Consider the following 14,174-nt stretch of genomic DNA (forward strand, 5'->3'; position numbering starts at 1 on the left):
GTTGGAGTCACATTGATTTAGAACACTAGCTAGGCTAAATCCGTTAGACATGGGAACATATTGTGATGCATTAAAGGAAAGAAAATTTATCTGAGATAACTATACCTGAATGAATTAATAATCTCTTCAAACTCTTAATGCTGATAGGCAGTCTCAGTATGATGCCATGCAAAGTAGAAGGATGACATTAAATCTGGTTTTCTTTAAAATGAGATGCATTACCTATATTAAAATTAGTAAGAGTTACTCACTGGAGGTCCTGGGGATCCTTGAGCACCAGGAAAGCCTGAGTCACCTTTTTCTCCTACTCTCCCAGGTAGACCCATTTCTCCTTTCCTACCCTGAAGACCATGTAGCCCTGGAGCACCTGGAAGGCCCATGGGACCTGGGCAACATGAACACAGCCCTTCATTTCCTATTTAAAACAAACACATAAAGCTTTGATTTAACTACGGAATAAAACATTTAAAGTACTTAACAATGATGAAGAAAGGAGAGCTCAAACAGAACTTTGAAATATAAATATACAACTTGAGAGGAAAAAAATTAAAGCAACTACAAGTGAAGAATCAGAAAAGAATTTATAAGGAGGAACTGCTTATATTCTAATAAAAGGTTTACGGGGACCCTAGAAGCAGCCACTTAAGACAGAAGACATACAAATAGTTTTGTAATGTTTTGAAGCTGCCAAATGAAACAAAAAGGAAAGGAGTACAGAGGTGATGCATTAACAGAAAATGAGAGAAAAGATGAGGGAATTTAAGATACATTATCAGACTGTGCAAGTAGAACTATATGCAAACATGGAAGGAATGGAGGAATAGATATCACTTGAACTTCACTTTCATCTAAGCTGGTCAAAGGAGGGCAGAACACACACAGATAGTTTGGGGAAGAAATATATTCAACTCAACAGGGAAACAGATAAGAGCAGGAAGAGAGAAAAGGGAATAAAAGATGGAGGATAGATTCAGGGAAAGATTAGTCGAGGAAAATCAGTCTTAAGCTTGGAGAGGAGATATTGAAGAAAAAGTTAAAAGAGAGGGAAAGAAAGGGTAATAATTTGAAACAAACATGGAAAGAGGAATATAAGAGAATATAATGAAGGAAAAGAAACAGTCAGCTACCATAAATGTAAATGTTTCAGTCATGTCCAACTCCTTGTGACCCCATTTAGGATTGCCTTGGCAAAGATACTGAAGTGGTTTGCATTTCCTTCTACAACTCGTTTTAAAAAGGAGGAAACCAAGGTAAATAGGGTTAAATAACTAGCCCATGGCCACATATTAAGTGAAATAAGTATCTAAGGTCAGATTTGAACTGAGATGAGTTCTTTGAGATGAGTCTTTCTGAGTTCAGGCCCAGCACTCTATCCCACTGAACCACTCAGTTGCCCTAACTGTAACTGTAAATGGTATTAATTCATCCATAAAATGGAAGTAGTTAGAAGACTAGATTAGAAAGCAGAATTCAACGATATGTTGATTACATGAAACATCCTTGAAATGCAAAGGGTTATACAAAGTGAAAAAACTGGATTGGAGCAAAATCTGTTATGCCTGAGCTGAATACAAAAAGGCAGGGGTAACAACTACGATTTTAGCAAGACAACGACAAAAACGACTTACTTAAATAAGATAAAGAGGGAAACTGCATTCTACTGAAAAGCAACATAGACAATGAATTTATTTTTATATTTACCATATGTAAATTCAATAGCATAGCTTATAAGTACTTAAAGTGAATTAATAAGTAACTAAAGTAAAAACTTTAGGTGAATTACAAGGAAAAACCGACAATAAAAGTATAATAATGGAGGAAACTTAATTTGTTTCCTCTCTAACCCAAAAAGAAAAAGAGAAAGAAAAAAGTTAATGACGTCAATAGAATTTCAGAAAAATTAGGTATGATATACATCTGTAAATTATTGACGGCAGGAAAAAGGAATAAAGCTGTGAGAACTATGACCAGCACAATGGCCATTCATGATTCCAAAGGATCAATGATGAGATATGCTATCCATTACAGAAAGAAGATAGATTTAGGGTATGGAATGAGTTACACACACACACACACACACACACACACACACACATACACACACACACACAAATTTCTGTATAGTTACTTGAAAAAATTGTGTGATTCTACATATTTGTTACAAAATATTATTTTTCTTTTCTTTTTCAATGTTATGGAAAATGAGAAGAAGAGAAAATTGATTTTTATTCATTAAAAAGGCAGAGAGGTGGGGTGCTAAAGATATGAAGTGTTACATGATTAGGTAACTGCATCATTAGCTTTTTTTAACTGTTTTACTTCGTTATAAGAAACCTCACATGAAGTGGGAGTAATTTGCAAATCTTTGTAGTGTTAAAACAAACATATCAATAAAACTGAAAAAAAAATTAAAAGTAAGGTTGGAATATGGAAACATTGTAATATAGTGGGAAAAGCACTGGACTGGAAGAAGTGGGTTCTAGTCCTAAATCCACCACAAATTAGCCTTCTTGATCTTAGGTGAATTCCTTTATCTCTTTAGCCTATAAATAAAGAGTTAGAAAATAAGGTGGTTAGACCAGTTGACAGAATTACACAGAATCTCAGACAGAAAAGGCCATCTAATCCAATCCATAACTTTTAGCCCATAACCCATAGCCCATAGATTGAGAACGCCATTGACAAAAATTCTCAACAAGTGATCAGGCTACTTTCCCTTGAAGAACTCAACGGCACCCTTGCCTTCTGACGCAATCTATTTCACTACTGGAGCCTCTAATCATTAGGAGGTCTCCTTATATCCATCCTAAATCTGCCTTCTATAACATGATTTTCTCTCTGAGATCAGGTCATAGGAGTCTAAATGCTTTTACATATGGCATCCCAACTACTTAAAAACTACTATTATGTTCTTACTAATTTTTCTGTTCTTCAGATCTGTATCAACTCCCAACTCCATACACACCCAGATCAATAAACTCCTATGACTCCCTATGACTTCTAAAATTAAATATTAAATGCCTTTGGCATATGAAGCCTTTAACAATTTTGTCTCTTCTATCTTTCCAATCTTTTTACACTTTACTCCTTTCCACATATTTGAACCATCTTCACTTGCTTACTGCTTATTCCACAAGCATAATATTCCATCTTCCATTCATTTCATTCCATTGTCTGGGTTATAGATTCTCTCTCTCTCTCTCTCTCTCTCTCTCTCTCTCTCTCTCTCTCTCTCTCTCTCTCTCTCTCTCTATCTCTCGCTCTCTCTTTCTCTCTCTCTCCCGCTGTCTCTCACTCTCTCCCTCTCTCTCACAAATGGAAGGTAATCTCAGAAAGAAGGCACTGGTGAGGTAAGGCAGGTAGTATCAGCAAAAGCTTCTTGCAAAAGGTGAGATTTGAGTTTAGTCTTGAAGGAAACTAGGCATTGGGGACAGCAAGTTGGAAGGCATGGACAGAGATGTAGAAGACTGTACATTCACTTATTAGATTCAATCTATGACTCTACTTTACATATCTTTTTGATAATATATTTTATTGTGCAGTGAGTTAGCTGCCCCTTCTAGCTTTGAGTCCCATGTAAATCTGTTGTTGGTCCATAAAGTTATCATTTCCTCGATCTTTATGGTACTTTCTAGCTATAAAACGCTGAAATTCTGTGAATATTCCATGTATACATACAAAAGTACATATCTAAAAGTGTATATAAACAAATAGATATAGATGTAGATATGGATATGGATATTGGATAGACAGTCTTTTAGACAGAAAACAGAAGTCAAAGGTGTTGAACTCAGATTCATTGAACCATAGATAGCTTTTATTCCTCTGTGGTTTGTGGCACCTTCAGAGAGGTTTCATATCCATTTACAGGATGTTCTGAGGTTTAATGAGCTCATGCTGGCAAGTTTTCAAGTTCCTGCTACTAGATCAAATATATTAGGAAAAAAGATCCAGTGTCTAAGGTAAATTCAGGTGAATCACAGACTCAGAGTTTCAGACCTGGAAGAGATCTTAATCATCCAGTCCAATCCTTCATTTTATAGAAAAGGAAAATGAGGCTCAGAGAAGGTTTAATGATTTGCCCAAGGTCAGAGAGTTGGAATTTGAACCCAATAGCTCTGGCTCTCAAACCAGTTATTTTTCCAATGCATTACTATCCTAACACTTCAAGGTTAAGTTTGTTTGTTTATGCCAAAGAAATGAATTAAGAATAAAATTGTGTCATATGTTGGTAGAGGTCCTTCAGAACCTTAAATATTATCAATTGTTAATTAAAAGCCACATGGTATGGTAAGTAGCCAGCATGTTAGACTCAGGGTGAGAAACACCGATGGTTAAATCCTGCCCCTGATATCTACTTACCATGTAACCCTGGATTTGTCGTTTAAATTCTACATCTAAATCAGTTCTCCAGAATGCAGTGTGTGTTGGTGGTGTGCCCCCAAACATGTGAAATCATAGGTGTTTTATTTAAACTATAAATTTCTTAGTTGTCCATCAATATGCCCATAGTTACTTGAACTGAGCATAAGTAAAGATATCTGCAAATCAGGTCAAGGGAATATGGGGCTTTTCTCCCAACTAGAAAATGTAAGAGAGGATAAGTATGTTTGTGGGGTAAAAATGCTGACTGGCGCCCATCTCTTCATCTCCAGCTGGACCTTGGAATCCAGCTAGTCTAAGAAAGGGAAGGTGGCAATTTTGTGGCCACATTCTCTCCAGGTGACGAGGCTTTTTCCAAATGTCTTTGTCTGATGAGTTTTATTCATACCAGATGCAGAGAAAGACGTGCAAATACAGCCTAAAGAATGTCTAGAACGGGAAGCAAATGCCAAGCTGTGCATCCTGTCTGAAGGGTTTCACCTTCTGCACCTTCAAAGTTATGTTGAAATTGAAGGAAGCTGAGCTTGGCAGCGCTTTTTTGGAAATTCAGTTCTTGATGTAGACTTGCCTTTTTCTCCTTTCGTACCTCTTCTTCCTGGGGGTCCTGAGTGACCTTTTACTCCTTGTGGTCCAGGAGGGCCAATGCTACAACGTATGACTTGATGGGGGAGAGGAAATGTGAAATGTTTATACATCTTTCAAATGATAAAGGTAGAGAACTCTCTTTCTCTGCCACTCTGACTTCCAATTTCTCTATCCTCTCTCTGCCAATCTTTGTATGTGTCAATCTCTTCCTCTATCCCTTGTCTTCTGTCTCCATCAATCTATTCATATTTCTCATCTATCTTCCTCTTCCTCCATCTGTTTCTCTTTTCCTTTTTGTCCAAATTCTGGTTTCTTTTTTCTGTCTTTCTTTATCTGTCTCTCCCTTCCCCCACCTCTCTCCTGTCTGTATGCCTACTTCATTTTCTCTCTTTGCCTGTCTCTATATCCATCTCTCTTTCTCCATGTCTGTCTTTATTTATTTATCTATCCATCTGTTTTGGTCTATCTTTTCTCATCTGTTTGTCTCTTCCTCTTTCTCTACTTTTCCCTTTCTCTGTATCTTTTGGAGTCTGCATCTGTCCATTTCTTTTTCTTCATCTGTCTGCCTTTCCCTGTTTCTCCCTTAATCTGTCTGCCTTTTTCTACTTCTCTCTCTCTCTGCCTCTTCACCTCTGTCTACTCGCCTCTCTCTTTTTCTCTCTTCCTCCTCTTTCTGTCATTTTCTGTCTTTCCTTGTTTCTTTCTCAAGTCTGTCTCTTGCTTCTTCTTTCATTCTCTTTCCATCTCTCTCTTTTTGTTTTTCTCTCTGTCCCTCTGTGCAATCTGAATCATTTCTTAGAAACAGAAAAGGACTGAAAATCAAGGTTAAGCAACTCATTTAATGTTTCTTCAATCATTAATCATCACTCCAGGAGAAAAAGATAAAGTAGAACCTTGAAATTCCTATTTTTGTCCTTGTATCAGATATTAGAAATGAAATATTAAAATTTTCAATTGGCATTTTCTTAACTAAGCATCAACAAAATCAAACTTAGTTTATGGATTTGATTTATAAATTTAGCTTATAAATTGAAACTGTCTTGTCTGACAGGACAAATAGGAGTAACAAAAACTGCATACTTCATAATGTTATTGAAATCATGTAAATATATATTTTTTTTTATAAATAATTTTACTAATGAAAAGTGCTATGTATAGACAGTGCCAACCATACCATCTGGTCCAGGTCGACCCTGCTGCCCTGGAACTCCTGGTATTCCTGGGTGTCCTGGGATCCCTGGCCTTCCTGCAGGAGAATCACCTCTTCCAGGAATTCCAGCTTCACCCTGAAGGCCTTGCAGACCTGGCAGCCCTGGAGGTCCAGGGGGTCCTGTCATGCCTGCAAATGAAATCAAGTATTATGCAATGTTGACACTTTACTAAGAGCATGCAATCTGAAATACTCATAGTATGTAAAATACATAAAACAAATCTAAAGTAAAAGTTATTCCATTATTTTTGAGAGTAAAATAGAATAAAATAAAAATGCAACGCATTCATTCAAATAAACATAAATGGAAGTAGGAGGTTGAAATTCAGGTGTAAATAGCAAGTCCTTGTTCCCTTTTCTCCAACTCTGGAATTACTAGGGGGGGAATATAAGGTGTCTAATAGGATAGGGGAAAGAAGAGGCAAGATGAAATAGAAAGAGAACCAGCTTGGAAATTGAGAACACCTGCGTTCAACTCTCCCTTTGGCACATGGTAGCTGGGTGACCACTGGGCAAAATATTTAGTCTTCTTCTGCCCCAGGTAACTCTCCAAGACGTTAAATTACAAAATTGCTAACAATAAGGAACCTTTGAAGTTTTGTGGGAAACAATGACATGATCAAAGTCATACGCATCACCTCAACTCAGAATTAAACAGAGGAAGCTTCTATATATCAGGAAATATTCACATTTTCTATGTAGTCTAGAAAGAGCTGGCCTTACAAGCCAGGAAGACCTGGGTTCAAGTGCCACTTCTGACACATCCTGGCTATGTGACCCAAGCAAGTCACAACCTTTCAGTGCTCTAGGCAATTCTCTAGGACTATCAATCGCAGGTTAATGCTAGCCTGCACTGATAGTACGGATTTTTCTTACCTGGGCATAAACTCACATGTCCACTATCTTAAATTTAATTTTAATTAAAATTAATTTCATTTTAATTAGATCAAACTAATACTACTTTATTTTAAATTGTGCTACTCTGTGCCCTTAAAGGATTTTTTCTCTTCTAATCTCTTTTAATAATCTATAGAGCTATTGCTTTCATATCATTCACAATCCTCTTAGCAAACTGAGTTATGAGCAGCCCAGCCTCAGTGCCCAAGGTCTAGCTGGAACTCTGTCCTTCAGTATTTGTTATTACCCAGAAAGGGAGGGGCTGCTGGTTAATCTGGAGCAGTAGCAGAACGTGATATCAGTATCAAGTTCACGGAAAATATCAGCAGTGTGACCTAAAAGGTATTAAGATGAAGCAGAATGTTGCCTAAGTTTCTCTCCTGAATAACTATTTGCTTAAAATTACCGTTTTCTGACTGTCCTTTAACCATGAGCATACACTCATAGAGAAGAATCAAATGAATACTCAGACTCTGAGCTGATGAGATGAATTTCTGGATAAATTGAAGTTAATCTGATATAGACTAATAGGTGACCTCCTGCCTTATAAGATCCTATACAAGCATGGATTCTGAACTTGAAGGAGCCATCAAGTTCATAAAGACCCATCTAACCTATATTCCAAATTAAACAAACAAACATACAAACCTTGAAATCAAGAGAATTTAAGTAACTTGTCTAAGGTCATAGAGGAGTAAAAAGCATGGCAGGATGTGAACTCAAGTCTTGGGATTTCTCCAGTGAAATCATATGATGCTGCCAGTTTTTCAATAGTCTAAGCACCCCTGGATCCCTTCAAGGGGTCCATGAGATAGAGACTATTTTCACAATAATATTAAGATGTTAGATGCCTATTAAAATATTCTTCTCTTTTCCAACTACCTTTCTGCATCAGGCCAAATTTTCTTCATAAACTTTAACTAAAACAGCATATCTTAACAAATTGAATGCAGAAGCAGCTATGAGAGTCCAGCTGCCTTCTATAAAGCCAGAAATAAAACTGATTTGCAAAAATATATAAAACAATGTCATTCTTCTTACTAATTTTTTTGTTTAGAAAATATTGTCATTTTTCATTAAAAATATTATTTATGCTAACATGTAATGAGCTTAATATCACCATTTTAAAATTTTAATATTTTATATTTTAACAGTAAATACAGATAGATATGCCCCACCTAAACAAAAGTTTTCAATAATTTTTAAGAGTGTAAATTGTTCTGAAAACAAAACGGTTGAAAACTTGCTGCCTACAGGATGTCTTTCTTCCTGTAAACACAGTTGTATGATGCAGTCATCTGAATACAGAAATCCCTTACTCATTTAGACTTGAATTTTTGTGGAATATTTCCATAAATATTTCCACAAAATATTACCCAGGTAGAAAAATTTTAATGGACATGGAGTCACTCACCTAATGAATACATGATAAGTTAACTTATAACATGATGTTCAATGTCAGAATCACCATTAGCAAAATTGTGAAACAGCTGATGTACGTCTTTGATACTCAAACTCCTCTCTCTATTCTGAGCAACTTTCCTCTATCTTGATCTCTCCAAATGCAATATTTCTTTCCTTTTCTGTGTCTCAATCTTGTTCTCAGGTGGTTGTCAGCTAAATCTCACTTATAAATTGCTAGCTAAAAGTAACTTAGAGTATGGACCCTCAGAGAGGTGTTTGATTTTTAAAGGAACCATGGGCAGCTAGGTGGTGCAGTGGATAGACTGCCGGACCTGAAGTTAGGCAGACTCTTCTTTCCAGAGTTCAAATCTGGTCTCAGGCACTTACTAGCTGTGATCCTGGCCAAGTCACTTAATCCTCTTTGCCTCAGTTTCCTCATCTGTCAAATGGGCTGGAGAAGGAAATAGCAAACCACTCCAGTATCTTTGCCAAGAAAACCCCAAATGGAGTCAAAAAGAGTCAGAAATGATTAAACAATAACAACATGAAAACTTAACTCTGGAGAGAATGGTGTAAGGTGTAATCCCAGTAGCGAGAGCCAGCCTCCAAGTATAGAAGATGACAGGATCATAGAGCTAGAGCTGGCAGGCCTTAGAGATCAGCTAGTCAACCTCTTCATTTTACACAAGAGAAAAAATGGAGTATAGGATGTTTAAGTGACTTACTTAAGTCACTTCAACTCTTATGACAGAGATTGTAGACAACCCAGCCAAGATTTGAAACAAGGTTCTTTGACTCCAAATCCAGGACTCTTTCCCCTGCTTTGGACTGTCTCCCCATCTTCTTAACTGTTGATACCCTCTGTTGCTAGGATCCAAACCATACCTCTACTGCAAACTTGAATAATATACATCTTTTCTCAGGAATGACTTTGAGGCAGCTGTCCCATTGTATAACTGAAATTTTGGCATTATCACATCTAAAAGTTTGCCCACTCTTATCCTAGAAAGTGTAGATCATTTCTTAACATGATATAAATTCATATTGTGTACTCAACCTCTCCTGAAAAAAAGAAGAAATTTTTAGAGAAAAAGGGGTGAATTCCTACCTATTCTGTCTTCCCCTGGTCTACCAGAGGGTCCTGATGGACCAGGTAGCCCCACTGACCCCTTTTCTCCATAGTGTCCTGGGAATCCTGGGTCCCCTGGAGGTCCTGTTAAAGAGCATGGGAAATAGGTCATGCTTAGTAAACAGAGTTAAGATTTTTATCACTCTGAAATTTGTGCTGATTTGTCATCTTTCCCAAGATGAAAATGGGATATCTTGGATTCAGATCCTCTTATTTTTTTAATGAACAGTTTGAATTTTTGAAGCTCAGAACTTCCATTTATTACATTCATATCAACCTTTTGTAGACCACTGTCTGCACACTAATAGATGGACACTCTGATGGACACTATTACAGATAATTAAAAAGACCTAGAAGAAGGTGTCCAGCCTATTAATGGAGGATTTATAGGAAAGCACAGAGAAGAATTATACAGGATGCTGGAGTTTGATGGCTTCTGGTCCACACTACTGCCTGGAGTAACCACATCAGACTCAATGAAATAGTGAATAAAAGATATATTTATTTTGGCCACTTCTCCCTGAAGCCATTATCTTGGTGGAACATAACATCATGGCTACTTTTATGAGAGGAAAGTTTGCAATGAAGAAAGTTAACAAATCAATTCATATTTACATAATAATAATTTACATAATAAATATTTAGGGCATAATAGGTCACTAGAGCTACTCATCTGCCTCTCTCTAGAGGTAATTTATAGGCTCAGGATAATATACAAATAGTTAGCCAAACATAAGTGAGGTCAATGAGGCAGATTCTTCTCCTGTAGTGTGTCCCCAATTCATTTACAGAGTAACTGAAAGCAGCACAAACCTTTGCTTGGAACGGGTGAAGTTACCAAAACACCTGGTGGTCCTGGCTTCCCACGGTCTCCAGGATCTCCCTGAAATCATTCGTTCATTCATTCATTCATTCACTTTTCTTAGGATTGTTAAAACTTTTCTCATATTGCTGGGCATCGAATATGTATTAGAAGGGCAATAAGGGCTTCCAAATAAAAAAAAATAAAGATCATATAACAGCAAGAGAAATCAATAACCTTTGGTGGAATCTTAGAAATAACAAAAATGTTATTTTAAAAATGGGACCTATAACTGAATTAGTTTAAGGAAATCCCAAGGAAGAAATTCCTTTCACTAATGCAAATTGACATCTCATCTGTATTTTATAGTCTTAGTGATTTGCCTGGGGCACTGGGAAGCTGTGACTTGTCCAGAATCATATAGTTAGTACGTGTCAAAGGCAAGATTTGAACCTGGGTCTTCCTGAAACCAAGGCCAGCCCTCAGTCTACTGTATGTACTCTCAGTCTACCACTGTATCACCCTGTTGGTCTACTATATCACCCTGCTGTACTCCTGGTGGGTGGGAGAACCACCTCAAAGCTTTGAATTAGACACACCTGGCGATTCAGAAATTTTCAGTTCATTAGATCCATTTGGTAAATTAGAAAGTCAGAACCCTAAATTATAACCTGATAACACAGTACTGATGCCTAACAATAACCTTTAGTTTATTCATTTAGTAAGAAGATCTGGCTGTAGATTTTCCTCTGACACTAAAGGTTGCTACACTCCTTTTTCTTAACCACTGCAACTAAGCCTACTTGGGAAGGATTAAAGGGAATCTGCTTTGAAAAAAGTCCATTGATAGCAACCATATGACCTTTTCTGGGTTACCTAGTCAAATTACTTAAAGTTTCTAAGTCATAGCTTCCTCACCCATGGTATGAGTGAACTCCTTTATTCTAAACAAGATGGTTAATCTTTACAGTTCTTTCCAGCTCTAAGATGCAATGTTCATTTTAATTTTCAATTAGATAACTGAATTAGTCAGACAACATGTTTGGCATTATGTGTTGAGGCCTATGCTAGATGCTAGGGAGGGTCAGAAAGAGGATGACTAGTGAGGCTGCCTGGATGAGGGAGGAGGAAGCCTACCTCAGAGTCAGGAAGACCTGGGTTCAAGTCCTGCCTCTGACACGTACTGGCTGTGTGACCCTGGGCAAGTCATTGAACATCTCAGTGGCCCAGACAAGTCTCTAAGATTATAAGCTGCAGAACGCTTGTCAACCTGCATTGGTAGAGGGAATTCCTTCATCAACAGTTCCCTATGCCAGTGAAATCATCATTGTAGACCACAGATATAAATAAAATCATTCTCATGAAGTATCTGAAATATGCACATTGACCCTTCCCCTTTTAAGAGGATTATTTCTCAGCCTTTAACGTGAGCATTACAAAAATGTTCTTTAAAACACATTAATAAATAAGGAAATCTATTTTACCTTTCAAAAGTTTTATTTCTGAAATATTTCTTGACACATGCATTCAAAGGCATGGTAGGAGTCAGAAAATTAAGAGTCTCTGCCCATTAGGAATCCTTATTTTATTACCTTAGTGCCAAGAAGTCCAAACTGCCCACAGGCACCAATCGCTCCAGGTTCTCCCTAAAAACAACCACGGACAGGTCTTCTTTGTAAAATCTGATTCAGTGACAGGATAGTTTGTTTAAATTTGTCTGATGTCAGTGAGTGCTACTTATTGCAATGAGCATGCTGTACCATTCTGCAGTTTGATACTATAGTTCCCACTGATTTGACAGCCCTAGTACTTATATCTATAAACAGAACATGCACATCATACATGAAAATGTCCTCTTTTCTAATTACATGTAAATTTCCCTGTGGCATGATTTTGATCTTCAAGTAAGAGGACCTGAAGTTATACAATGGGAACAATGTTGAATTCCATTTCGCCTATAATGTTTGCTATCTTGATATGTTTACCTTTACTCCTGGGAAACCTGGAAGTCCATGGGAACCGGGGCCACCCTTGGAGATTTAAACACACACATAGACAGACACATGCACACACAGACACACATACACACACACAATTAACTTTCCTTACTTCACAATGGGATTGTAAATATTAGTGTTTAATCTATGTGCTCATGTTTGCCAAAGGAGATTGAAAGAAGATATTAAATATATATAAAATTGATTCTGCTTCTGTATACCATTTTTGTCGGACTCCAATTAAGCTAGTCTCAATAACCACCCAAATGTCAGTCCTTTAGACTGGATCTCATTATTCAGAGTACCCCAACCGTGTGTTCCACTTGATTTCTGTCAATTTAATAATAATTACACTCAAGTATCTTGGAAACAGATGCCTTATAATTTGCCCAGAAAGAGGTTGGCATCCTTTATGGAGAGGCAATGCAAGTCACCATGGTAGTAAGACCTCATTATGCTCCCTCCTTAAATCTAGAGTAAAGGACAATCCAATTCCTATGCCAACTGAAGCTTGGCTTTGGTGCTGACAGTATCAATGGAGGTGCTAATTAGTGCCTAGTGCAACAATCTTCTTGGCTTTCAGCCTCACCTTCTTCTAGCTGTTCCCCTGAGATTGACATCTCATTTTACCCAACAGGCTTAAAGTAATAATTCCAAATTATTATTAGGTTGGCACCAAAGTGGCCAGGAAATGACCATTAAACCTCAGTATTTCCTTTAATCATTCGCTCTTCTTTGTCTATTTTTTTAAGTGTAAGCTTTGAGATTGATTTTCCAGGAAATGTTGACTATTTTGCAACTTTTTTTTATCAAAGCACTATTGTTCAGGTTTGATGTATTTTCCTGTTTTGAGCAACCTAAACATTCCTTATAAAAATTTTCTATAAAATATGAAAGAGAAATATTCCATAGGTAGCTAGAAAGATAAGTAATTTGTTTTGACCCATCAGGAAAAGATAGAAAGAGAAATTTCATTTAAAAAACTGCAGATAATATAAAATATTTGGGAGTCTACTTGCCAAGACAAATTGACTATATGCCAAGACTATATGAACACAATTCCAAAACATTTTTCACATACATAAAGATAGATCTAAACAACTAGAGAAATATTAATTGCTCACAGGAAGGCTGAGCCAATATAATAAAAATGAAAATTGCATCTAAGTTAATTTACTTGTTTGGTGCCATGACAATCAAACTACCAAAAATTATTTTATAGAGCTAGAAAAAATAACAACAAAATTCATCTGGAAGAGCAAAAGGTTAAGAATATCAAGGGAATCGATGAAAAAAAATGTGAAGGAAGGTGGCCTAATAGTACCAGAGTTTAAGCTATACTACCATCTGGTAATCATCAAAACAATCTGGTCCTGGCTAAGAAAGAGAGAGGTGGATCAGTGGAATAGATCAGGTACATGATACACAGTAGTAAATCATCATAGCAAGTTAGTGCTTGATAAACCCAAACATCCAAGCTTTTGGGATAAGAACTCACCATCTGACAAAAAAAAAATTGGGAAAACTGGAAATCATCTTTGCGGAAATTAGGCATCGACCAATATCTCACTCTATATAGCAAGATAAGGTCAAAATGGATAAATGATTTAGACATAAAAGGTGATATCATAAGTAAATTAGGGGAGCATGGGAAAATATACCTGTCAGATCTATTTATGACAAAATAAGAGACAGAATGAATCACAGGAAGCTAAATGGATAATTTCAGTTACATGAAGTTAAAAAGCTTTTTTACAAATAAAACTA

General features: G+C 36.8%; 1 protein-coding gene across 3 annotated transcripts in view; it reads right to left on the reverse strand.

Annotated features, from left to right (window-relative positions):
- The window catches only part of COL4A4 (collagen type IV alpha 4 chain), a 141,873-nt gene that overhangs the window by 76,462 nt on the left and 51,237 nt on the right, over window positions 1-14,174 (reverse strand). For all 3 annotated transcript variants that reach the window (XR_011968995.1, XM_072617989.1, XM_072617990.1), the window contains 7 exons: window positions 12,396-12,440; window positions 12,003-12,056; window positions 10,422-10,491; window positions 9,588-9,692; window positions 6,143-6,307; window positions 4,952-5,041; window positions 252-415 (listed from right to left, as the gene is read on the reverse strand). Coding sequence is in view for 2 of the 3 variants with exons in the window: in XM_072617989.1 (XP_072474090.1) it covers window positions 252-415; window positions 4,952-5,041; window positions 6,143-6,307; window positions 9,588-9,692; window positions 10,422-10,491; window positions 12,003-12,056; window positions 12,396-12,440 (693 nt within the window). In the remaining variant the exon portion in view is untranslated. The remainder of the gene's footprint in view (window positions 1-251; window positions 416-4,951; window positions 5,042-6,142; window positions 6,308-9,587; window positions 9,693-10,421; window positions 10,492-12,002; window positions 12,057-12,395; window positions 12,441-14,174) is intronic.

Source organism: Notamacropus eugenii, chromosome 6 (assembly GCF_028372415.1).
Source record: "Notamacropus eugenii isolate mMacEug1 chromosome 6, mMacEug1.pri_v2, whole genome shotgun sequence".
Classification (NCBI taxonomy): Eukaryota; Metazoa; Chordata; class Mammalia; order Diprotodontia; family Macropodidae; genus Notamacropus; species Notamacropus eugenii.